At 55.4% G+C, this 25,547-nt stretch overlaps 2 protein-coding genes across 5 annotated transcripts in view; one reads left to right on the top strand and one right to left on the bottom strand.

The window, feature by feature from the left end:
• The window catches only part of TMEM184B (transmembrane protein 184B), a 48,926-nt gene extending 43,473 nt beyond the window's left edge, over positions 1-5,453 (top strand). For 2 of the 3 annotated variants that reach the window (XM_029205021.1, XM_029205022.1), the window contains one exon: positions 3,026-5,425. In XM_029205021.1, coding sequence (XP_029060854.1) covers positions 3,026-3,267 — 242 coding nt within the window. In that variant the 3' untranslated portion in view covers positions 3,268-5,425. Of the gene's footprint in view, positions 1-3,025 lie in introns of all 3 variants that reach the window. The other variant, XM_029205020.1, reaches the window with a different exon arrangement.
• Positions 5,454-7,086: 1,633 nt separating this feature from the next.
• MAFF (MAF bZIP transcription factor F) lies at positions 7,087-16,494 on the bottom strand. Of its 2 annotated transcripts, none has more exons than XM_029205623.1 (3): positions 16,285-16,494; positions 9,470-9,535; positions 7,087-8,902 (listed from the first exon to the last, which is right to left on the bottom strand). In XM_029205623.1, exons 2-3 carry the CDS (start codon positions 9,503-9,505, stop codon positions 8,450-8,452), a joined length of 489 nt encoding a protein of 162 aa, XP_029061456.1. In that variant the 5' UTR covers positions 9,506-9,535; positions 16,285-16,494; the 3' UTR covers positions 7,087-8,449. The 2 variants fall into 2 exon arrangements, with proteins under 2 accessions (XP_029061456.1, XP_029061457.1); XM_029205624.1 differs by lacking the exon at positions 16,285-16,494 and adding an exon at positions 15,223-15,276 and having other exon boundaries at positions 8,450-8,902.
• Between the last annotated feature and the right edge of the window lie 9,053 nt (positions 16,495-25,547).

The raw sequence follows: 25,547 nt of genomic DNA, 5'->3' as shown, positions 1-25,547 counted from the left end.
AGCCGGCGTCCTGGAGTCCACCCCCCAGTAGGAGGGGTGCTTCCCGGCCCCGCCCCAGGGCCCCCCCTGCCTCCCAGGGTCCTTCAGGTGTTGATGGGTCAGGTCAGGGATCCCAGGTGTAGGAAAGGGGCCACAGAGGTCCAGGCTCCCCTGTCCCCTGTCACAAGGTGTCAGGGTCAGGGACTGGTCCTGGAAGCTACACCCACCTGTCTCTTGCAGCAGATCTGGAGTATGGAGATGATATAGCACAATATCCCCATGGGAAGGTCAGGACAGAGACCCTAGAATAAGCAAGTTCCTAAGGGTTCCTGACATCGAACACTGTTATCCATTTTGTCCTGTAATTCCCTTGTCTCTAAAGCTTTTTTTTTTTTTAACCTGATCCCTTCTAAGAAACAGACTCAGATGGTAATAGCTTTTAACAGCTTTCTTTTTACACCTGCTAATCTTCACTTTGTTAGAACAGCAGCTGGCAACCCCGGTTGTATATTAAGATGCCCTGGAGAGTCTTAGAAGTCCATGCTGTCCAGGCCCCACCCTCGGAGCTTCTGCATAATTGGCCTGGGTTTGGGCCTGGCAGGATGTGCTGACAGATCCCCAGGTGATTCTAACTTGCTGGCTGGAGAAGCAGGGGCTGGGGGCTACCTCTGGCTGCTGCTGGGCAGAGAGGGGATGCTCATGGGGGCGGAGGAAGAGGAGGCTCGGGATGCCTGAACTGACTCACCCCGTGGGGGGGCGGGGCCTGGGGAGGAGGAAGCCTCCTGGTCTGACACATCCACCCCGGGGTTTGGCTGCTGCCAGCTCCCTGCCCGTGGGGCTGAAAGCAGGACCCACTTGCCCAGGCCCACCACCTGTGCCCACCTCGGGCTCCGGGAGCGGCGTGCTGAGAGGAGTGTAGAAGCACTGTCCTGGCCTGGCCTGTGCAGGGCTCTTCGGGCCCCCCACCTCTCGCCCTACCTGCCTTGTTCTTTCCCTGGTTGGGAAGAGGCCTTAAAATACCCGAGGCTGCTGGAAGCATGTGGACTGAATCACCCTCCAGGCCTCGCGACTCGGGCACCTGACACTTGCTGCCTGGGCACTCTAGGTACTTTTTCTGGTTTGCATTCTACACTTAGTGCTGGGCGCTGTACTGGCCAGGGCTCATCGCTGCCGGCCAGCATCCCACCTGCTTCCCACCAGGCCCCCAGTTGGAAGGATCTGGCTGACACCCTCCCAGTGTTGAGGGCGATGTCCCTTCGACCTGGTCCTGACACCCTCTGCCCTTGGGAACGTCACCCTTATGCCAGGAGTCTGAGGCCGTGGCCAAGAACCCTTTCTACACCCTTGAGGTTTAACATGGTTCAAGCTGGCACTTCTGCACTAGTGGCCCTGCAGAGGCTCTCCGCGGTTGCCTGGGCTGTCTTCCCGTCCACAGCCCACAGACACATCCAGCTCCAGCCAGAAACAGCGTTGTCAGGCATCCAGCTGTAGCGGGGATGCCAGCCCAGCCCAGCCCAGCCAAGGTGCTGAGAGCCCTTGTCCACCACTGTGCTGGTCCCAGGCCGGTTGTCCACCCACTAACCGCGGCGCCTGGCCCCTCTCAGCCCGTCAGGGTTGGGTGCAAAGCCGTGGTGTGGTCAGTACACGTCACCTGCCCCCTCCTCCGTGTCCCGTCTGTGGAGTGTTGTGAGGTTTGTAAAGCAGGCGACACGGGCTCAGCAGTTCTAGCTAAGCCTGAGGAGAAGTGGGGTGGGCGGTCCCTACTTCAGTGCAGAGGTGGAACTCCGACCAGCGTTCTGGGGGTCCACTCTTTGTCCCCCACCAGAAGAAAGCGTGAGCCTCGAAGGAGGAGTCTCCTAGGTGGACACGCCCCCCAGGCCCCCAGGGGGCAGCGGGCTGCCTGGGTGCCGGCAGGGCCTGGGGCGGGGCGGGCAGGGTGCGTGGTGCGGTGCCGGCCTCGGTGGTGGGCACGAGGTGTTCACTCAGCTGTCTCTTGTCTTCTCTGTTTCTCTGGCTCCTCTCCCCCTCCCCCTGCCCCGCTTTTGCCCCGGGTTTGGCCGCGGGCAGTGCCGACATACGGCCCTTACGGTAGGTTCTGCTCTCAGTCTGCACGTCTGTCCTGCACGTCAGTCCTGGTCCCTGTCACCAGCATGTGTGTCTCCCAAGCTCCTTCGCTGTGTCCCCGCCTCCTCCCCCCCAGGCACCCCTGGGCGGCAGAGCCCAGAGCACTCGCCTCCAAGGGCTGCCCTCTGTAGAGCTTTCCTGTTTCCGTCCTGGTCTCCCATTGTCCTGGAACATGCCCTGCACTGTCTGGGGGCACGGCGCCTGTTAGTGGGGAATTGGAGAGTTAGTTCTGTTCCGTGGCAGAGAGTGTGAAGGGGAAAAGAGCATGCAAGTTTGAGTCTCAAGACCTGGGACCAGAGTCGGGCTCACCCCTTCCATCTCGGTTTGGGGGCCTGGGCCATTTCTGCCCCCACAGAACCTTGGGGATGATTTGTTAGGGAATTACGAGGAAGCACCTCAAGGCAGGTGGCCCCTGCCCTGTCAGAGCCAAGATGTCTGCTCTGTTGTGGGTCCAGGCCCCTGTCGGCTTGTCCTGATGGAGCGGGTCCCTGGTCCACTCCCCAGAGTGAAGGGGAGCACCCCACAGGCGAGAGGGGCCTGGGCCAGTGCCGTGGAGCCTGGGCCCCTCCCCTCCACTCCCTGTCTCCAGTTGGCGCGGAGCTTGTCTTGGCCTCCCCAGGGTGCTCGGGCTCACGCCTGCAGCACGCCAGTCTCCACCCCAGCTCCCTTCCCGCCTGCCAGACTTTCCCAAGTGGCTGCTTACCTTCTCCCCGGGGGTGCGCTCCACTCTGCACCCTGCCAAAGGAGCCATTTCTTTGCTTGTCCCTTCTCATGTCCGGGACCCCATTCTCTGTCCCGGGAGGGGTTGGTTAGATGACACAGCCTTGGGGCAGGGGGTTTGGTCCCGGGACCAGGGGCCAGGGGGCCAGGCTGCCTTGCCTCCCGCTGCCCGGACCCCTCACCCCCGCCTCCCGCCCTGCAGGCCGCTGCGCCCCCATGAAGAGCATCTCCAGCAGCCTCAAGGAGACCATGAACCCACACGACATCGTGCAGGATGCCATCCACAACTTCTCGCCCGCCTACCAGCAGTACACGCAGCAGTCCACCCTGGAGCCCGGGCCCACCTGGCGCGGGGGTGCCCACGGCCTCTCGCGCTCCCACAGCCTCACTGGCGCCCGGGACAACGAGAAGACTCTCCTGCTCAGCTCTGATGACGAGTTCTAGGTGCGGCTGCTGGCGGGGAAGGACTGGGACCTTGGCCCAGGGCAGGGTGTGCCCCTCCTCCAGCCTCACATCCAGGCTGGGAGGCAGGCTGCCACAGCTTCGGCAGTGCCCTTTAATTTATTGGACCAGAAACACATATCGCTTCAAGAGGAACAGCCAGATGCTGTCTGCCCAGAGGATGGCCCAGGCTCACCCAGGAGCCTTCAGGAATGTTTATACAAGGCCAAGGCTCTACTGCCTGGACGACGGGCACCGGACAGTGGGAGCGACTCTCATGCCCCTGCAGCTCGTCCTTTGGCAGCAGCATGTTGGGACCAGCCGTGCCCAGGCCCAGACACTTGTGTTGTGGACCAGCGGCTGCAGCCTTCTCAGCCCCTCCCCCACAAGACGTACAGCCCCTCCCCCAAACACCGTGCAATACTCTGACCCGGGCTCTCCCTCCCGCCTGCTCCCTCCCCTGTCCCCCTGTCTGATGCTAGATTAGCCTCACCCTGGGCAGGAGGAGGGAGGAGGGAACGGATGCTCTCTGTGGACCTTCCTCCTGACCCAGGCCTAACTGGCATGCTGCAGGGATCAGAGCCAGACACCAAGAGCCATGGGTCCCACCTCAGAAGGGTGCTCAGGTGCATCTGGGCTCCTGAGTGATCTCTCTGTGGCTGCACCTTCTGCCTGCCTCATGCCCCTTCCTCCTGGCCTGCTGAAGACAGCCAGCCGCCCACACTGCCCTCCCACTTGCGGTCTTTCCTCTTGAGAGCATTTTGGGTAGAGCCCTTGCTTCCCAGCTACTCAAAGGGTCAGGGGTTCCCACCCCTCCTTCCCAGGCTGAGCAGTCAGCACCTCTGCTGGATCCTGGTCTCTCTCCCTGGGGCTGCTCCCTCCTGTTTCCTGGGGAGGGTCTGGTCTCCACATTTCAGACCAGCTTCCAGCTTCCAGAGGACTCCGGGAGGGAGGAGGGAGGGATGGGGCATGTGGCGGGGAGCCAGGAGATGGGAGACTCCTCTCTCTGGCCCCGTATCCAAACAGGGCCTGGTGTCCTGCCTCATCTGGCCCCAAGGCCCATCTCTTCTGTGCCTTAGTCACATATGAAAGCTCCCCCTCACTAGGCCCTCAGCCTGTCCCAGACACTCCCTGGGGGCCCCCTGTTAAGCTGCTGGCGCTCAGAGGATCCTGCAGTGCTGGGCCAAGCGCCCTTGGACAGGCCTCGGGTGGCCAGGACCACCAGTCCCCTCCCCCTCCCCCACCTCCACGCCCATATCATGGAGCCTCCCGGGGCCCCAGCCCCCAGGCAGGCCGGCCTTACACTGGCCACTGTCTTCGGAAGAGCCTTGTGATGGGACACAATGCACATTCATACAGGCAGAGCGTTCTGTCACTTGAAACCCGGAGAGCACGTGGGTTTGGGCTGCAACAGCCTGGAGGAGGGGGCAGAGCGGGGGAGAAGGGCCTTGCCCTGTGGGCGCAGAACTTCGCTGTGGCATCTCTCCTTCTGGCCACTCTTGGACTGAACTGTGCCGAGGTCGGGAGGGGGGTTCCATCACAGTAGTGTCCCCCGGCCTCCTTCAGTGACCAAGCCAGCTCTGCAGGTGGCAGGCACAGAGGCCTGCATGTCTGGTGCCGGAGACCAGCTCTCAGGCCCCTGGTGGGCCTGGCCAGTGGTGGCAGGCTACGCAGGAGGCAACCCGTCCCAGGAGGACCTCTATCTACCCCCACCATCTGCTTTCATGAACCTGTTTCTCTGATTCTCCTTCCAGGCCAAAGTGTGCTGCTGACTCCCTGCCCCACTGGTCTTTGCCTACCCTGCTACCTGCCCGCTGGCATGGCGGATGCAGGGCTCCGTGGCAGGGAGCTAGCAGCCCCTGGGGGGCTGGGGGCTGGGAACGCGTGCCCGACCACTCCACCCCTCCTTCCTAGGATGTGTAATCTGCCTTTTTATTTTTTATTTTTTTGTTATTTTTTTTCCCCAATAGAGTAGCTCTTTGTACATAAAAAATACTTGAAAAATTAATTGTATGATGTATGAGAAGACAGAGTCCCCTAGTTTTGTATCTCGTGTGTGACTGCCATGAGTTCCACCAGAAAGCCGCTCTATTTTGGTCTCTGTGACATTTTAAATGCGTGACAGAAGTGAGCAAATACAGTGAGAAAGAAATATATATATGAGATAATATAGATTGTATTGAAATCTCTGCCTGTGGGTAAGGCTTTTTCCTTCCTCTTCTTCGGCTCCCTCGTATGTGTTTGGGGGTGAGTTTAGTGGTTGTGGACAAGGGTGTCCTAGGAAACCCCCTTCCTTCCGGGTGTAGGTGTAGGTGATGGGGCGATTCCCATTGCCAGAGACTGAGGTTGGGGTCCAGGCCCCTGTTGGACAAAGTGTCTCCCCCTCCCCTGGCCAGTGGGACATGGTGGCAGCCTTGGTCACTAGGGGTCCACCCTCCTCAACACCCCACAGGGCTGGCGTGCACAGTGGGTTGATAGCTCGTACCCAGTTTGGTCAACCAGATAGGGGGGCCCATACTCTGGCAGCCCCATTCCTGCAGGTGTCTCCCAGGGGTTGGAAGAGATTTCCCAGGGTCCTCATGCCTCCCAGGCTATCTTCCTGCCTCCCTGGGCCCACCCTCCACCCTGGGACCCAAGGCGCCTTCCCCCAGGGGTAAGGAGGCCTGGAGCAGGGCCTGTGGGGCAGTGGGCATGTGCCAGACACCTGGCACCTTCCTACCACCGCCGCATGCCTTCCTGGGGCCTGGCCTGGCTGACGGGGGCACTCAGGAATGCAGCGTGGGTGGGGGCAATTCCCTGCCCAGCCAACCTCCACTCGTCCCCCTGACAGCTTCCTGCTGCCCTTTCTGCCGGCCTGAGCTCAGCGTCTCTGGATCAGGATCCTGGGCCCCAACCTGTGAGGGGAGAAAGGCCTGTGGACCAACCCAAACCATGTGGTTTGGCCCTTCCCCAGCTCTCAGATCCTGCGCCTTCGACAGGAGCAGCCTTCTCCCAGCCCCGCCATCCCTCTGTACCCAGCCGCGCAGAAATCCTCCTCACCGCTCTCAGGTGCGCTGGGTAAACTTCACTGCGTGTTAAAGCTTGCAGCCCCTCAGGTTCCCAGTGCTTGTCACACCTACGCCCTTAGAGTACCTTAGTTGTACACATGGGTAAACCGAGGCTGCAAGAAGTGAAATAAGTCATCAAAGGTCATACAGCTAAAGAAAAACGCACCTCGATCTCCCTGACCCACAGACCACAGAACACCCCATTGGGCTAGCAGATTGGGTTGAATTACAGGGAGTTTGGGGCCTAGGATGAGACACAGCGTTGTGCTTCAGGCCCGCAGGCGGGGGTTGAGGAAGCTACTTCTCTCCCTGCTTCTCAGTGCCTTTTGGAACAAGAGGAGAATGTTTTTTACTTGGCTGTATAAAATCTGACCTCAATGTGAAAGGCTGGAAAGATTACTCTTCAATCGGGGAATTTTCCTCCCTGGGTGGGGCTGTTTATTTGCTGAAGGGATGCCCAGGGAATTTAACCCCCCATATCATTATCCTCCTGGCTCTGCCTTCCCCAGGGAAGCTCCTTGGCCCCAGGCAACCAGATGGAAGGACAGATGTTTGGGCACCACCCTGCCCGGTTCCACCTCCACCTAACCTGCCCCCGCACCAAGCCTGGGTGCAAGAGCTAGTGATGGGGCACAATTCCTTCCTCTGCAAATTGGGGCTAAACTTCCCACCCAGCAGAGGGGCCTGTCTGGGGTTGAAAGCAGAACCCCCTCTTGGGCCCCTCATTCAGAACCCCCCCCCAAAAAAACATAGACCAGGACATACACTTCTAAACTGTGGAAAAAGAGAACTTGACTTTATTCAGAAAGTCTACAAAATACAGAAGGCGGATAACTCGCTTACTGTAAGTCAGAAAAATAAATAAATTCCGGGAGCCGGGCAATTATTTTTAAAAAACATTTTTTGGTTGTTTTTGCCATCCGGCTTCTCCTAAGTATAAGATAAAATGTGATTTATTTGCAGATATAAAATATAAAGTCCAGCTCAGGGCCACACACCACTTTTCCCGGGCAGTGGGCGCTGGGCTCTGGCTGGGGAGAATAACTTAGATTCGTGCAATAAATAAACAGCAGGGAGGAGCAGCTGTATAGTTGGGGGCGGGCAGGCGGGGGGAGGCTCGGGCCGGGCTTCCCAAGAGAATGGCGATCAATGGCAGTGGTCAGCCCCCATCCCACAGGGTGGACAGGTGGGACCCTTCCCTTTAAGGACCCCTATCCCAGGCTGCAGAACCATAGGATCTGTCTTCTCATCTCCCCACCGCCACAGTGGTCACCTCCTTGGTCCCCTTTCTCTTTGGCTGGCCAGCTCCCTGGCTGCAGGGAGAGCCCAGGGTTGAGCCTGGCCAGCTCCTTCCCTCTCTTCCATCTGCATCACCTTCTCTCTCCCTCTACTTCTCTTCACCTGACTCACAGAGAGCCATCTCCCAGGCCACGGAGGCCCTTTCACCACCTGTTCAGGCCCTGGCCGCTGTCCCCCTGACAACCATGGCTGGAATCTCAGGGCAGCGTGGGAAGACAGGGTTCCAGCTCAACCACTAAGCATATGTGGCCTTGGGCACGTCCGATAGAGGCCTGTTTTCTCATCTGTTAAGTGGGCTTCACTAGGTGATTTCTAATGAGTCTTCCAGCTTTGGAAGGCCAGGCATCCGGGTGCAAGGTGGAGGCGGGAGCATCAGCTTCCCAGCTAGACAGCCCCACAAGACCCATACCGGGCCAAGCCTAGTCCTGTATCCCTGGCGGGTGGGGAGGGGCTGATGGCACAAGCTGAGCTGTTACAAAATGAGGGGTGGCCGTCTTCCCCTCGATGGCCCTTCTCTAATCCGCTCTGTATCCCCTCCTCCCAAACTAAGAAGTCTGAAATTTTCTACCAGAGGAAACCCCAGACCCCGACCCCACCTACCTCCTATCTCATCACCGTTGCCCCTCCCCAGGGCCATTAGGTCCCAGTTTCAGGGGCCGCAGGAGGAAGACAGGCTCTGGGGAGGGAACGTGTGTGTTCACCAGGGGGGCTGGTGGCTGCAGAGATATGGCACTTGGAGACAGAGACTGCGCTTAGGCACTTAGGGAAGGCAGCTGGGGTCAGAGGGGCCTGTGGTTTGGAGAATGGGCGTGGGCGGAGCGAGCGGGGCTCGGCGGCCACTAGGAGCAGGCGGCGGGGCCGGGGGCGGGGCCCGGGCCGGGGGCGGGGCCGGGGCTCGGGGCTGACTTGACGATGGTGATGACGCTGGCCGGAGCCACCAGCGCGGCGGGCCCGCGGGCGGCGGCCACGGAGCGGGCGAAGCCCTGCAGCGCCTCGCACTTGCCGCGCAGCGCGTCGAGCTCCAAGCGCATGGCGGCGTTCTCGCGCGCCAGCTTGTCCACCTCGCGCTCCAGCTCCGACTTCTGCTTCTGCAGCTCCTCTTTCTGGCACACGCGCTTCACGCGGCAGCTGGCTGCGTAGCCGCGGTTCTTGAGTGTGCGGCGCCGCTGCTTGAGCCGCGTCACCTCCTCGGCTGAGAGCCCGCGCAGGTGCCGGTTCAGCTCGCGCACCGACAGCCCCATCAGCGCCTCGTCGGACAGGTGCGGCGTGTTCTCGCTCAGCTCGCGCTTGATCTGCGGGCAGCAGGTCGGGCGCATGGGGAAACTGAGGCCCAGGGTCACAGTGCGACCTGCGGGCCCAGAGCTCTGGACCTGGCGCGCAGCAGGTGCTGGGGACGGCTCCCCCTCCACCGGTAGTATTCCCCCTTCACCGCCAGGGGCACTGAGGTGGTGGCTGGACTTGCTCCAAGACTCGGAAGGGGAGCAGTAATCCCGAAAGGGGAAACCGGGCCAAACCGGGATCTGAACACAATAGGAGCCACCCCAGAGCTCAGCCCGGATTCTAACCCAGCGACCGGGCCTGGACTCAGCCGGAGAAACCCAGGAAAGCACCTTTGAAGTCCTACAGCCCAGGGAACGTTGTTCCGATGGGGAAGCAGGTCCAGAGAGGGAAGTGACTTGCCTCGGGGCACACAGCCTGTGGCCAGAGCCCTGGCCTCTTGGTTCCCAGCCCGGGGCCCTTTCAGTGGCTTCACGAGTGCTGAGCCACTCTTGGGGATTCCAGAGGGGAAGTTGGGATGGGAGCTCAGCGGGGGCAGGGAGGGAGGGGAGGACCAGAGACAATAAGGGCTGCCTTCTCACCTTCAGGGCTTTGCTGGATAAGGGATCCACAGACATGTTTGCAGAAGGTGCCCTCTGGGCTGAGACCTAGGGGAGACAGGAGGCCAAGGTCAGTTTTTTTTCCCACTTGGAATAAAACCCAAACACACTACCTTGGCATTCAAGGCCCCTGCTGTCTTAGAACTCATCTCATACCACTTTCCTCTGCCCCAGTGGTCCAGCCACAGTGGCCTCACTGAGTGGTTCATTCCAGCCTCAGGGCCTTTGCTGTTCTCTTTACTGTTCTCTTCCCTGTTATCTCCCCATAGACTCTTCATCATTTAGGTCTTTGCTCAGTGCCACCTGTTCAAAGAGGTCTAACTATCCAGCTAAACCACTCCTTGTGCCATATCACATAACCCCATTTACTAACCCACAGGCACCCCAGACTCATTTCCCACTACTGCCCGCCTCCATTCTGCACTCCAGCCACAAGGAATTTCTTTCTTTCTTTTTTTTTTTAATATTTAGTTATTTAATTTATTCATTTGGTTGTGCTGGGGCTTAGTTGCGGCAGGCAAGCTCCTTAGTTGCGGCACGTGGGCTCCTTAGTTGTGGCATGCATGTGGGATCTAGTTCCATGACCAGGGATCGAACCTGGGCCCCTTGCATTGGGAGCACGGAGTCTTAACCACTGTGCCACTAGGGAAGTCCCAGAATTGCTTACACTTCCTCTCACCCTATGCTTTCTTGCCTTTGGGCCACCCCAAACCTTGTGACACTTCTCCCCCCACCCCCACTTTATCTGGCAGACTCCTACTATTCAGCCTTCTGCCCTGGACGTAGACATCTCTTCCTCCAGGAAGCCCTCCCAGTCTCCTAGGACTTGTTCAACACCACCCACCCCAGCAGTTCTCCCCTACGTTGTAATGGTCTGTTTCCTTGACTCCCTACCAGACAGGGAGCTCCACAGGCAAGAACCAGGCCCAGGCAGCTTTGGGTGCTGAGGCTGCCAGCACAGGGGCTGGCAGGGAGCAGGCACCGGTGAAGTGTGGATGGGTCTATGACACTGTCCGTCACCCAGCTTGTCAGAGTCTGAACCGAATGCCAAGCCCAAGCCCCGCTGAATACCATCGAGAGACAAACCTCCTGGCCCTACCTCCGATTCTTCCTGCTTTCCATCTGCCTCCTGGCTTCTGCATGGCAGGGATGGTACACAGACACCAGGAGGATGGGAAGGGAGCAGAAGGGATTCTATCCTCATGACTGGCTCCCAGGTGGGGTATGGGAGAGGAACATGGGATTAAGGGTAAAGCCTGGGTTTGAGTCCCATCTCTCTTTTCTCCAGGCTGTGTGACTGTGGGCAAGCCACTCCACCTCTCTGGGTCTCCACTTTCCCATCTGTAGGATGCAAACAATACCTGCCTCGCAGGGTTTTGGTGGAACTAAGTGGTACAAACCGGAGAGGTCAGTGAGCACCTGGGTGGTTATTAGAATTGCTGAGTCTGTCCAGGAGGGGTTGGGCCTGTAGCAGTTCCTGGGACCTCGCTTTGATTTGGCAGCTCCGGCTGGCCAGAGCCACACAGGAAAAGTCCTGAGAGACCGTCTGGCCCCTGCCTCCTCACTTCACCCAGGGGGAGGTGGAGACAAGAGAAGGGCATCTCTTGCCTGAAGTCACACAGCCGGTGAATGGCTGCCTCCCCCCAAATCAGGAGGAATTCTGAACACCTGTAAAGGCCCCAGGACTGAATCCTGATCCCTTTCACACCATCATCACCCCAGTTCTCCCAACAACCCTGTGAGGCCAGAGACGTCAATAGAGTAGTCCAGGGTCACACAGCTAACGGGGTGGATCCTGGGACTGAGGCCACATTGAGCCATGTGTCTCCTCCCAGTGTGGCCCTTACAGGGCACCCTCTCTGGGCCCTGTTTCCCCAACCCTGTGAAGCGGAGGACTTGCCAGTCTACGAGGCTGCCCAGCTCTGATGTGCTAGGATTTGTATTGGGTCTGCTAGGGATATGCAAATGACATACAGATATCCAGGCCCCCTGGCCGGTTGTTCAGGGAGCTGGGGTGTTAGGCGACACCCAGGCAGTCTGGGCTACACGGAGAGCCTAATGGGAGAGGGGAAGCCTCTCCTGACTTAGGTTAACTAAGAGCCTGCTGGGTGCTGAGCACAGGGTGCTATAGCTGACGCAGAACTTGGGACGCATGTCCCCTCAGATACGTCATTTTTCCTCTCTGGACCTTGGCTTCCTCACTTATAAGGTGGGGACAATCATCATAGTATTAGCGTGTGAAATACAAGAGGCTTAGACAAGATCAGAAGTGGCAGGTGGTTGGTTTATCTCACCATCACCCCTCCCTCCACTCCTATCACAGACATCAGTAATCAATCACAGCACTTTTTCCCACTGAGGTTGGACACAACCTCAGAATCCTCGTCAACACAGCCCTCCAGATTAGGCCCAAGAGGAAACTGTTGGCCATGCCCTCTTCTATCTAATGGCTGAAGGCCCCACTCCCTCTGCTGGCTGTGATTCTAAGTACTTTGGGGCCCTAGGGAAGCTTTCAACCTGTTCTTCCCTCCTTTCATCTTCCTCCTCCTGACCTAGCCTCAGCAGCCTCAAGCACATGCTGGATGTCAGCTGAGGCACCTATGTTTGCGCAGGAATGTCCTAGCTCGGCAAAGTCAGGCAACCACAGAGGGAAAGTCACAAGAAGGGGGACCTTTCTGATAACCTCAGGCTTTCAGCCTCCAACTTCAGGCCAGGGGCTGCTGGGCTGTCAGCCAAGGGGCCAGGGTCCTCCACCAGGCTGCCTCGGCCAGTCCGGTAGACCTGGGACCTGAGACAGCAGCTGTTCCAACCTCCTTGTTCTGTAACTGAAGCAACAGGGCAGCTGTTTGGTGGCAGTGGTGGGCTGGAACCCAGGAGTCCCGACCCCCAGCTCAGGGCTCTTTCTTCATTGCCAGTCACCGCACTTCCCCCACGCCCCCAGCCCTGCTTCTTCCCTTTTTCTTCTTGAGGCCTGCAGAGCTGACCTCTGGGGTCTGCGGGTTCCTAACATTCCCTTGGAGGCCTGGAGAATGAACTTACTCTTGGGGGATTGACAGCTGCCCTGCCCTGTCAGCAGCCACATCCCCGGCCCCCTAGTAGACGGCCCACCCGCTGGCATGGGCTCCTCGCTGACTGCTGAGCCATTTTGCTTCCTCTGTGAGGACAGAGGGAAAAAATGTGTTTTCCTGGGCCTTGGCAGCCAGCACTGGTGGAGCCTCCTCCCTGCTGGAAGGGGAGCAAAGCTGGGAGAACCCAGCTGGGAAGTGGGAGCCTGGGGGTCCAGCTCAGGTTCTACCACCTGCTCACACCCGCTGTGTGACTTCAGGTACGCCACTCCCTCTCTCTGGGCCCAACACGCCAAACCACCAAGCCTAAGGTACCTCCTAGCACTGACAGTCTCAGAGTTTAGAGTGTCAGATTCTGGCCCAGAATGGAGCTCCAAGACCACTAGCAGAGTAGAGACCCTGGAGGAAGGGAAAGGAAATCAGGGAAGGCTTCTTGGGGGCAGGGGCATGAGAACACAAACTCAGAGACTCTCAGCCTCAACCCTCCCTCTGCTCCACTTGCATAGCCAGGGACCACTTCCTCTTTCAGCTGAACCATGACCAAAGCCACCTCCTCACCGGCCTCTAGTTGTGCCTGCCTCCACCTCTGACCCCACCATCTATCCTCCCCCAAGAGCTGTCAGAGGGAGCATGACTGACACAAACCTATAAACCTGATCATGTTCGGCCCATTTCAAAACCCTAGGACGCCAGCCTCCCTTCCAGCCCTTTGGGCCTCCACTATGTCCTCTCCCCACTCTCTTCCAGGATCCTCAGGCTGACAATAAATGAATGAGCACCCAGTAAACTCTACCATCTCTGCACTTTTCCCAGAGGGTCACACGGGGTGTGTGTGGAGGGGGGTCGGGGGAGGATGTCACCTGGACCCTGAAGTATCTGCTCGCTTTGGAGAAACTGCTTCAAGAATCCTACAGCCCATACCCAGGCTTCTTGCTTCCCTGGGGTTCCCAGGGCTTTTTCTCTAGGTGTTGTGGAGTTCTACCAGAATACTGACCCAGTGCTCATTCATTCATTCAATCAGCAAACACCCAAGAAGCACCTACCCTGTAGGTGCCAGGATCAGTGCTGGGCTTCCTTAGACCCAAAGTTGAATCAAAGCCCCTGCCCTCAAGGCATTCATAGATGATCATCACTTGAACTGACAACCTGGCTGACTGGTCACCTCCTCAGGGAAGCCTTCCTTGATTGCCCTGGCTAAGTCAGAGCTCTGTTATATACTTTCTAACCACAGTGACTTCCCCCTCATACCACCCATCTCAGCTGTGGTTTTACATTTAGGTTAGTGGCTCTTCCTTCAACTTCATCTCCCTTCCTTGACTGTAAGCTCCCAGAGGGCAGGCTTTGGATCTGATTTGTTCACCATGTTATCCCCAGCATCTAGGCCTTGATGGGCTCCATGGCAATGCAGGCTAAAAGTGTTAGGACTGAGGGAGGCATAGAGGCCAAGGGAGCCGACATTGGGTCCTGGACCCTACTGAAGGCCCAGGGGTGGTTCCATGGGAGGTTAAACCTCTCAGTACTAGCTTTCCATCTATGACTGAGTCAACCAGCCATTCCCTCTTGCCCCCCACCCCCCTGGTCCCTAGCCCTATGCAGGGATGTTTCTTGCCCAGCTTTGAGGATGGGCCTGCTTGATTCCTGTGCTCCTGGCAGCCGCCTCCCTTACTTGGACCCCACACACTTCTGGACACCCTTGGCCTCAGCCTGGGGTGGTCAGCTCTGCTTTCTCTCCCACAGTTCCCCTGGAAATTAGTCTGTGTGTGCAGGCTGCCATACCTCCCCCATTCTACTCCCATCCTACCACCTTGGATGTTACCTAGTTCCTGTTGCAGATGGGGACATGGAAGTTCCCAGCTGTGGTAGCTGCTCAAAGATTCAAAGTTAAAAGTTTATCTGACCGGACTTCCCTGGTGGCTCAGTGGTTAAGAATCCGCCTGCCGATGCAGGGGACACAGGTTTGATCCCTGGTCCGGGAAGATCCTACATGCCGCGGAGCAACTAAGCCCGTGCACCACAACTACTGAGCCTGCGCTCTAGAGCCTGGGAGCCACAACTACTGAGCCCATGTGCCTTGAGCCTGTGCTCTGCAACAAGAGAAGCCACTGCAATGAGAAGCCCACGCACGGCAACGAAGAGCAGCCCCCCCCCTCGCTGCAACTAGAGAAAGCCCACATGCAGCAACGAAGACCCAATGCAGCCAAAAATAAATAAATAAAGTAAATTAATTTTTTTTAAAAAAGGTAATCTAATCAAGCTCAATGCCCTCCTCCCAACCCCCATGATTCTGTAGCCTTGTGGGTGGGAGGACAGGGAGGGCAGAATAGGACCAAGGAATCCCTAACCCCCAGCCCACCCCTCAGCCTCCCTCAGCAGGGGGCTGATGGGGAGGGGGCGGGGCGAGGTTGGGGGCCCCACCCCTCACGCATTACCCCCTCATGCACCAAGACCAGCAGTCCCACTGCTTATTTTCCATGCCTGGCCCAGGCCCTCAACTATCTCCTCAGGTCCAGTCATCCATAGGTCTGTCTGACTAGTCCCACCTGTGAACTGAAACCACCAGGTGTGCAGAAACCAGCTCCACCCCAACCTTGGGTTCTCACCCTCCCTGACCCAGCAGGTACAACCTCTAGAACCCAGACCACCCAGAGGAAGCGTGGTATCCCTTCCTACCTCCGACTTTTGCCGTGGGTTTTTCTGGCTCTTCCTGTTTCTCCTGAGACTGAAGGGTTGGGCAACCCTGGGGATGAAGGAGAGTCCTGAGGGGAGAGTCTGTCTTCCCCCAGCTAGCCAGAAAACCTGGGGACAAGGACCTGGACCCCAGCCTACTTTGTTGCCAGACCCACTAGGGCGCTGGGGCCAGGGGTGGCCCCCTCACCTCGTCGCCCAGACGAGCCCGGTGGGATCTTTGATATTTCGCCCCACCCTGTGGCTGAAGGCGCCGGCTCTGGGCGGGGGACAAACACCGCGGGTCACATGGCTGCGGTCCTGGGAAACTCCGGGGAGAGCAAGGGCCTGAACGCCGCCGGCTGGTGGAGAGGAGACAACCCGGGAGAGAATTCCCGGACCCCTTGTGACTATGGACTGGGGCGCTTCTCTAGCTGCGTCCCTATTCCATGTTTATTCCTGTGGTCACTCTCTCTCCGAGGTACGCTCCGCTGGTACACAGGCGCCAGGGTCCTTATCCTCCTGGGAGCGCGCGGACACACACACACACACACACTCACACACACGCACACTCCCCAAGGTACACGGCGCAAGCACGCACCTGACGGCATACCCAGGAAGGTGGCCAGGGAACACACACGCACGGCCGCCCTCGGACGTAAACAAACCGCGCACGCACGGCCCGCGGGCACCGGTCCAGGGACTGTTCTCACCGAGTCACGTACTTTCACACACCGCTCCCGGCCCCGCCTGGGCGGACGCTGACGCTCGCCAGCCCGCGCTGTCCCTTCCTGCCTGGCTTCGCCGCCTCTCGGCCTGCGCCCCCCAAATGCGGCCCATAACCCCCGCACCCCGCCAAGCTTGCTTCGGCCGCGTCTCGGCCCCGCCGGACCTCTGCCCTTCCCCCCCCCCACCAACTCCTCAAGCCAGTCGTCCCGGCGAGGGATCCACGGGAGCACCGACCGAGTGAGCCCCGGTGCCCTGCCCCAGGCACGTTCCCGGGGTGCGGAGACCCTGCCGCCTCCGGGTCCCGCGCGCCCGTCCCGGTCCAGGACCAGCGACACTCACCCGCCTCTCGGCCTGCTTCGCCTGGCGTCCCTGGCACTCGCGGGTCCCGCTGCCTTCCGAGCTGCTGTCCCGGCCCGCGCCCTGGTCAGTCTCCCCTCAGGTCCCGACCGCGGGTCGCTCCGAGCCCAGCTCCTGGGAGCGACGCGCCGAGTTTTGTTGTGGGGCGGGAAGCGCAGGGGGCCGCGCGGAGTTGTAAGGCGAGCTTCCCGGAATTACTCACTCATAGGATTCCTTTCATTCATAAAAACTCAGTCATGCGGTGACGTCACCTCCCCGGCCGCCCCCCCCCCCCCCGGCCCCGCAGCGCCCTCCCAGCTCCTCAGCCCCGCCCCCGGCCAACTCCGCCCCGGAAGACCCCGCCCACACCCAGGTCCCGCCCCCAGAATTTTCAATCCCAGTTAGAGCGCGGCTAGGGGCGTTCACGTGACACCTCACTAGAGCCGCTCGGATGAAGGTGTCATTTGTCTCATTTTACAGTCGACAGTTCTGGGCCTCCTTTCGACCTACACCCTCTGCCTTGATGATCTCATCTAGTCTCGTGGTTTTAAATGCCATCTATAGGCTCAGGAGCTCCAAATTTGTATTTCCAGAACGAACAGCTTCTCTGAGTTTCAGACTGTATCCAACTGCCCACTCAACGCCTCCACGTGGGTACCAGATGGGGCCTGCATACCCTGCACGGCCAAAATCCAACTCCTGAGCATTAACCCTACCTCAGCAACCCACACCTCCAGTCTCTCCCACATCAGCTGTTCAAGCCCAGACCTAGGAGCCTTGCTGCATCCCTTTCTCCTTCCTCTTCACTTCATGAGTCAGGCTGGCTCCACCTCCAACACCACCCTGCATCTGACCACCTCTGGCCACCCCCAGTCCTACCACCTGATCCAGGGACCATCAACTCACCTGGACAATGGCGGAGGGCTCCTGATAACTTCTTCACTTTGCCCCTAAAGGCTTTCTTTGCACACCAATGTTCTTCTCGAAACAAAGATCAGATTGTTTCACACTCTCCCACCCTCTGGCTTAACGCCCTCAAAGGTTTCCCTTTGCATTTAGAATATAAACTGTACTCCTCTCTTTGGCGTACAGGACCCTAAGCCATCTGGCCTCTACCCAGCGCTGCAGCCTCACCTCCCGTCTCTCTCCCCTCACCACTACTCTTCAGCCACACTGCCCTTCTTACTGTTCCTCAAACACACCAAGCTCATTCCTGCCACAGGTCCTTTGCACTTGCTGTTTCCTCTTCTGTTCACTGCCTGGCTCTTTCTCATCTTTCAGGTGAGCTCAGATGTCCCTGCCTCAGAGACGTCTTTCCTGACAGCCCTGGCTAAAGGAGCCCCCACCTCTGATATTCGTTTTTATACTACTTTAATATTCCCATAGGATATTATCTTGCTTATGTATTTGCTTATTATTCAGTGTCAGTCTTCAACCAGAATGTAAATTTCATGAAGGTAGAACCTTGTCTATCTTGCTGACCACTTCACGTCCTGTACCTAGAGCAGTGCTCTGTACATAGTAAGCCTTCAATAAACGCACGTTGAAGAAATAAATGAGTGAAGGCTCAGAGAGGTAAAGTGACTTTCCAAAGTCACCCAGCCAGGAAGTATAAGAACTTGAGTTTGAATCCAGACCTAACTAATTCCTGATCCAGACGTTTGGGGCTCTGTCCAACTGGGTGGGGCCCAGCATAAATGTGGGGATGTATTCAGGGCCTGGAGCTCCACCCAAAAGAGGTGGCTTTGGGGGCAAAACGGGAGAGTGTCCCAGTTCCTTCTTTTCTTTGCTCATGGTGTTTCCATTGCCTGAAGTGCCTGCTGTCACTCCAAGAGCCATGTCTTTTTTTTTTGAAACTGACATCACAGCACCTACCTTATCTTACTGAGTAGGGCATAGGACCTCCCCGACTAGGAGGTCTTTGTGTGGAGCCCTGGTCACCAGCAAGGCTCCCTCTTCCTTTGATGTAGTGTACTTTGATTTCAGAGCCCTTGCTATGCTTCCTTGCCTCTGGGCTGTGGGCCTTTGTCCACCTGGGATTGTAACATCTATCCCTTACCTCCCAAAGGCCTTGGGTTTCATATGCAGATTGGCCCACTAGCTTCCCAAGTGACCAAATATTGCAGCAGTTATGTCTGGCACTCAAACAATTCCCCTTACCTTATATTTACATATCAAGGAGAGCCACTCATGTTACCTCTTGGGGTAAAAAGTTCTCAGCTTTAGAAACTGCACAATTGCGATTGTTTTCTTTACCCTCCATTTTCAATGAGCTTTTCAAAAGCTGAGGTCATAGTAGGTGCTCAGCTAGTGAATGAATCCCCAGTGGGTCTGCACAACACCCCTGGACACCAGGCTGCCTAAACACTCTCCCATCCCCTGCCTGCCTGCATTAGGGGGTCAGGGCTTCAGTATCCACCCAGCAGGGACTGCTCCCCACGGATGTGTCTCCCTTTCTGGTCAAGGTCAAGGGACATGGTGCAATGTCATATTTAGAAGTGGGAGCTCTCTGGCTTGAAGGGGGTTCCTAATGGCCAAACCTGGGACAATTTGAACATCAAAAGAAGTAACAGTAACCATGGATTATAACCTACTGAATAAGAGAGGAATCCAAACTGATATGAATAAATAAATGAGAAAACTCCTCCTTCAAGTAAAAAGGACAGAATTAGAAAATGACAATTAAGACCACAAAGTAATAATCGATTCCTCAAAGAATCACCAGTGGACACAAAAATTTGATGAGGAACATGACATTACATGGGTCCGAAGTATTTCTCCATGGACAATTATTAATTACAAATAGAATGATTGTAACTTTACAGTGGAGAAACCTGGCAGGTACCATCTTCACTAAGTGACCAAAGTTAATATCACCAGGAATGGGACAAATTGACATGTGTAGCTCCTAAATGATTCATGGAGAAGGAGACAGCATCACTTCTGTGGTGTTCCGCCAAAAATTCATACAATTGCTCTCCTCATGAGGAAACATCAGACAAACCTAAATTGAGAGAAGTTCTATAAAATAACTGGAACTGTATGCTTAGAAAAAATGACAGGATCATGAAAGATAAAGAAAGGGGAACTGTTCCAGATTAAAGGAGCCAAAGGAGATGATCGAATGCAACGTGTGACCCAGAATTTCCTTTTGTCATGAAGGACGTTATTAAGATAATTAGTAAAATCTGAATAAGGTCTGAACCCTAGATAATAGTATCGTATCGATGTTAATTTCCTGGTTTTGATCATTGTCCTATGGTCATGGTAGAGAATGTCCTTGATTTTAGGTAACACACACTGAAGTGCTTAGAGGTAAGGGGCATCTATCTGCAATTTACTCTCAAATGGTTCAAAACGAGATTGAGAGAGAGCGGATTATTGAGAAAATGTGATAAAATATTTACAATTGGGGAATCTGGGTGAAGTGCATATAGAAATTCTCTATCATTCCTGCAATTTTTGGTTTAATAAAGAAGTAGGTTGTTGTTTGTTTGGTTCTTTTTTGGCCGTGCCACGCGGCATGCGGGATCTTAGTTCCCCCATCGAACTTGTACCACCTGCAGTGGAAGTGTGGAGTCCTAACGACTGGACCACCAGGGAAGTCCCTGTTTGTTAGTTTAAGGTAGGGGCTCTCAGGCGATTCAGTGGTTAGGACTCCAGGGTTTCACTACTGAGGGCCTGAGTTCAATCCCTGGTGGGGGAACTAAGATCCTGCAAGCCATTCGGCCCGGCCAAAAAAAAAAGAAAAATTAAGTAGGGGCTCTCAAGTTAGCCTGTGGGCTCAAATCCCAGCCTCACCCACCACCAGCTGAGTGACTTAACCTCTCCCTGCCTCCTTTGTAACCTGGGTTTACTAATAGCGCCTGCTTCATAGATTGTGAAACAATTTCTTGGGTTCACATTTAGAAGCATTGGGCACAGTGTCTCGTATGGAATAAATATTGGGTTAGAGAGAGATGAGTCCTCTGGAGTCCCCTAGGACACTCCCTCTGAGAACCTGTGTCTTCCCCAGGTGAGTGACTCGAAGCCAGTGAAGACCTCACCCTGCCCAGAGACCCCCACCTCCTGTCAACAGGGAGTGGCCTTGTCGCCGGTTTCTAGGGATAGAGCCACCCTCTGCCAGCACAGTCCAGCAGACCTCTAACCGGCCCAGCTAGTCCCTGTTCACCTGCTCGAGGGTCCAAAACACCAAACAGCACCCAAGCAGGTCCCTGTGGGACCCTGGTGCACAGTAGGCACCTTGCCCGATAGTAGCGGCTCAGTAACCAGGCTTGACCCAAGCCAGGATCTGCAGCTCAGATCGCACCCCTGGCTGACCCCAGAGTGGGGCATTCCTTGCTCCGAGCTTCAGTTTTCCACCTGCAGAGTGAGAGTGTAGAATTAGGGCAGTGGTTTTTAAACAATCTCAAACCACAGTAAACTTTCTTCACATGAAAGTTGACTCTGCAGAATGTCCCTCCTCCTAAAACAGCTAGAAGCTGGGCTGCTATGGAGGAGACCAGGTTTGGCTTCAAGGTTCCCCTGTTGAGTGTTCTCTGGAGGCCCTTCCTGCCCTGAGATTTGATTTCCAGGCCCCCATGAATGCCTGTCCCTGGACCCTGGGGCCTTCCCTGCCCCGCTCTGCAGGGCAACTCCATCAGCTGGGCTGGGTCCCACATTTCCTGCAGGGCCCTCTACTAGGTGGGAGTGATAATCAGAGGCATCCCTTTCGGCACCTTCAGGCACCTTATATTGTCCCAGTTCTTCCACCCACCGCATGGCCCATATCAGTTTCTTCTTACAGCTTATTACTTCTGACTATACTTATTCCTATTACGTTTACGAGATGCTTCCTTTGAGCCAAGCACAGTGCTAAATGCCTAAACCTGTTTGCATGGTATATATTTTCCCATAGTGTGTCTTTTCTCCCACTGCTAAACAAAACAATCATCCGAAACAAAAATTATCTGTACTTTTTATCACATTTCAATATCTTTATAAATTCAACTTTTCCTTCTTACCATAGCCCTCCCCAGTGAGGCGGAACGGTGGTGCAGAAACAATCATCCTCATTTTAAAGCTGACGTTCTGGGGATGACCTTGAGCCTTCAGGAGCGACATGGGGACTCTCTGGAGGCTGAGTGTCCTCTGTGGTGCTGGAGGAGGGCGAGCTCTGTTCCTCTAAATCCCAGTGATCAGACTGGCTCAGGTCTCAGCATTTCTCTAGGACCGATCTACCCCAGGATGGTGTGGAATACAGCATATTCACCTGTCACCCAACCACCATTCTGCTTCCAAGGCTGCATCTCTCCACTGGATTGGTGAGAGGATTGTCAGTGTTTTGCTCCTGGGCCTACTTCCAGCTGCTTATTTGTGTTTTGTTTGTTTGTTTTGTTTTTAATATTTATTTATTTGGTTGCACTGGGTCTTAGGTGCGGCAGGCGGGCTCCTTAGTTGCAGCATGCGAACTCTTAGTTGCGGCATGTATGTGGGATCTAGTTCCTGGACCAGGGATCGAACTTGGGCCCCCTGCATTGGGAGAGCAGAGTCTTATCCCTGGACCACCAGGGAAGTCCCCCAGCTGCTTATTTGAATCCTTGCTCTGCGATGCACTACTTCCTGGCGGCAGCCCTCACTCTTCATAGTCACTGAGACATTGGACCAGCTGTATGTTCGAGGGGATGCATGGCAGAAAGCTGTCAAGGTAGGCCTTTTGGTGCCCTCGTCTTTCACCTTTGCTGGGTGGGCTTTGTTATTTCAACTATCATGATGTGGGCATCTGCAAAGCTGTGGAAGCTCTGACCCTTTAGACATAATACCTTGAGAATTGATTGTAGACCAGCTCGCCTTTGCTCCGTCATGCCATTCAACTCACAATAACAAGGAAATAACACATAAGTCCACTGGTGAGACAAACCTCTTCTCCTAATCACCTGGTTATTTTTTTAATTTTTAAAATATTTAATTAATTTATTTATTTTTTGGCTGCGTCGGGTCTTAGCTGCGCACACGGGATCTTTCCTTGCGGTGCGTGGGCTTCTCTCTAGTTGTGGCGTGCGGGATCAATAGTTGTGGGGCAAGGGCTTAGTTGCCCCACGGCATGTGGGATCCCCTGCACTGGAAAGCGGATTCTTAACCACTGGACCACCAGGGAAGTCCCCTCCTGGTTATTTTTAGAATGAAATCTTTGAGGAAAGATGTGAGAGGAGTTGCATCCAAAAAGCTGTCAGACTGAGTTCTGTATGCTGGGGAGTTAATGGGGTGTCTCTCAGCTTCTCACAAGACTCACAGTATAACTAAACATTATATATGAGCTTTTGCCTTTTAATTTATCAAACTCTTAGAGGGAATTCAGCTTTATTACTCTCAATACCCGATCAAGCGTCTATATTTGTCCTGGGATGATGGAGAAAGGGAAAGACTGTTATTTCGTAAGTAGAGGCTTGGCAGGAAATTAGGCAGTGTTTAGTTTTTGCAAACATCCCCTCTCTGTTCAGTTGATACCAGTTACCAATGGTTCTGTGTCCCAGGGAAATTTGAAAATTAGAAATGTTGATATTTCACATTACTGATTTCTAAATCCTAGGAAGAAGAGCCTGGAGAGTTTCTGAATATAGAGAAGTTCCATGGAGGGAAGAGGTCCCTTTATAGACGTTTCAAATTGTTACAGATTCTAAACTGAGACTTAATCCTCAAATGTGTTTGTTTTACTGGTCCTAAAATAATCTGTCCACAAATATAAAATTATAAGTAGTAAGTTGTTTTTTTCCCACTGTGGGAATCTCTAATGTGAAAATGTATTCTATGAAGGTAAAGTATTTTAAAAATCGAATGCTATATAATAAAAAGTAAATAAATAAGGCAAGCTGAGGTTCTGACTGATTTATGGGTTCACTAACTGTCCAGGGAGTACCCTCCTGTTGCTGGGTGTGCCTGATGCCCTTAATCCTCTTCCCACATCTTAGGAGTTAGATGTTGCAGGTGAGGAAATTGAGACTCTGAGTGGTGAGGAAACTTGCCCAATATCACACAGCTAGTCCCCAGCAGAGGAGGACTTGAACCCAGGTGGTCTGACTCAAGGGCCATGCTCTCCCACTGCCCAGGGCCAGGCATAACCATGGGCTTTGTTGGAGAGAGATGTCCCCTGTCACGTGGCCATTCCTCCCCCTCTTCTCCCTTCCTACTTTTAAATCATAAGGCAAACTAGGGAGGGGCTGGCAAAGCGTGTCCCTGCACTGGGCTGCTGTCTGCAAGGGTCCTGGGTCTGGGCTAGAGATGGTCCAGCAGGGAGAAAAATGAGTTTGAACAAATCCAGACAATCGTAGTAACTACTGTTGTCCCGTTTATGAGACACTTCCCTTGTGAACCTTTTATCTCACAAAACGCTGTGAGATGAGTGTCTTTCTTGTCCCCACTGTGCAGATGAGGAAACTGAGGCTCGGAGAGGCAATGCCATTTGCTCAGGACACCCCAGTGAATAAAGGCCCTCACGACCTCTGTGTGAATATGAGCGTTTCACTGCCACTTCACTTTTTCACTTTTTTTTTTTTTTCTCATGGCCACGCCACATGGCATGTGGGATCTTAGTTCCTCTACCAGGGATCGAACCCATGCCCCCTGCAATGGAAGCACGGAGTCTTAACCACTGGACCACCGGGGAGGTCCCTGTTCCCATTTTTTAAGTTCTGCTAATTTTCTAGGCAAATAACATTGTCTTGTTTAAATTTACATTTCTCTGAATATGAATGGGCTTGGACACATTCCCTTACTTTTGCTCATCAGTTGAGTTTCTTCTCTGCAAACTGACATTTCAGGGCCCTCAGACTTAGAATGTACAGATGCCCTTTTTTCTCCCACCCCTCCATCATATTTTCCCTCTAAAAACTTTTTCCTCCGGACAGCTTCAGTGTACTTGGAAATCTGCCACTCCTAGTCTGAGTCCTTTCCATGCCCCGAGCCTGTAAACCCATAACCTTGGGCACCTCGTTTGTCTGCTACCCTTCTGCCCTGCCAGCTGCTCTGGGCTTCGGAGAGAAACTACCACCGTGAACACGACACCCACAGCAACAAGACTCCACTGCAAAGTCATCCTCCAGTCACAGCCAGGCACTCGGGGTCCCTGATCACCGCCTCCCTTCTCCAAACCCCATTCTCGCTGGCCTCGTCCTCGCCCCCACCTGCGAGGCCCGGCCTCAGCTCCCTGCACTGTTCATCCCCTCTCTCTCAGTCCCGGCACAAGCTGTTCCTCCTCCGGCCCCAAAGCTACCTCCCTCTCTTCTTTCCTGGACCCTCAGACTCACCCTCCGGCTCCTGTCCTCTCAGCCCCGAAATTTCCCCAAGCGGCTGCCATCTGTAACACCCACTCCCCTACATTTCACTCCTCCACCCACCCAACCTTTGCCTTTTCTTCCCTTTTATGGCCAGACGCTCGAGTCGTCTCTGCCTCTGAGCCCTCCCTGCCCCCTCCCCTCCCAGCCTCGCTCCAGTACCCACAGTCCTCTGAAGGGACTCTTGCTGAGGTCCACGTGACCTCTCTGTTGCTAAATCCGGGGTCCATGTTCCGTCCTAATCTGTCATGTCCTTTGACAGCCCTGGACCTTGTTGCTCCCTCCCCTCCTCCTTTTGATACACTCTGGCCCCTGGGGTTCCAAGGCGTGTGTTTCTCTCCTCCTTTTTCAGTCTCCGTCTCTGGCTCCTCTTGACCTCTCGGTGATCAGTGACGCTCAGAGCTGCGCCTTTGCCGCAGCCTCTTCTCCCAGGGGAATCTTATTAACCCTCGAGAGTCCAGGCGGTATCTGATGCTGGTGGCTCCCTAATCTCTCACCTGTGCGCCTCTGTGTCTCAGGGGCCAGATCTTCTTAAACAGCTACACAGTAGATGTGGATTTCCCCCTGCCCTCCCCCCATCCCTCCACCCCCCCGACCCCGCCCACCCCCGCTTCCGGCACGTCCAGCCCACCACAGTCACAGCGCCACTCAGCGTCACCCTCCCAGCCTGCACCCCTGCTCCCCACACATTTCTCAGATGGGTTGGTGACACCACCTTCCAATCAATCACCCTAGAGAGAAACCAGGCCACCATCCTTGCCTCACCCCCGTCCCTCAATCCCACAGCTAACCCGTCACCAAGTGCCCGTGGTCTCCTTAGCTTCCCTCCATGCTCCGCTCTCTTCGCTCAGCCATGGTCTCAGTTCAAATCACAGCATCTCTCCTCCTGGACATGGCAACGGCCTCCTGCCTGGTCTCCCTGCCTCCAGCACCTTCTAATCCAGCCTCCAGGGGGAA

Source organism: Monodon monoceros, unplaced genomic scaffold (assembly GCF_005190385.1).
Source record: "Monodon monoceros isolate NGI ecotype Baffin Bay Population unplaced genomic scaffold, NGI_Narwhal_1 Super_Scaffold_6, whole genome shotgun sequence".
NCBI classification, from domain to species: Eukaryota; Metazoa; Chordata; class Mammalia; order Artiodactyla; family Monodontidae; genus Monodon; species Monodon monoceros.
The sequence above is the reverse complement of the archived record's forward strand: the minus strand, read 5'-3'. Positions and strand labels throughout refer to the sequence as shown.

Bases quoted from the DNA above. Each gene is read 5' to 3' on its own strand.
- MAFF (XM_029205623.1), bottom strand. From the start codon at position 9,505: ATGTCTGTGGATCCCTTATCCAGCAAAGCCCTGAAG. The intron at 8,903-9,469 runs GTGAGAAGGCAG...TGCTGCCCGCAG, and splicing joins TATCCAGCAAAGCCCTGAAG to ATCAAGCGCGAGCTGAGCGA.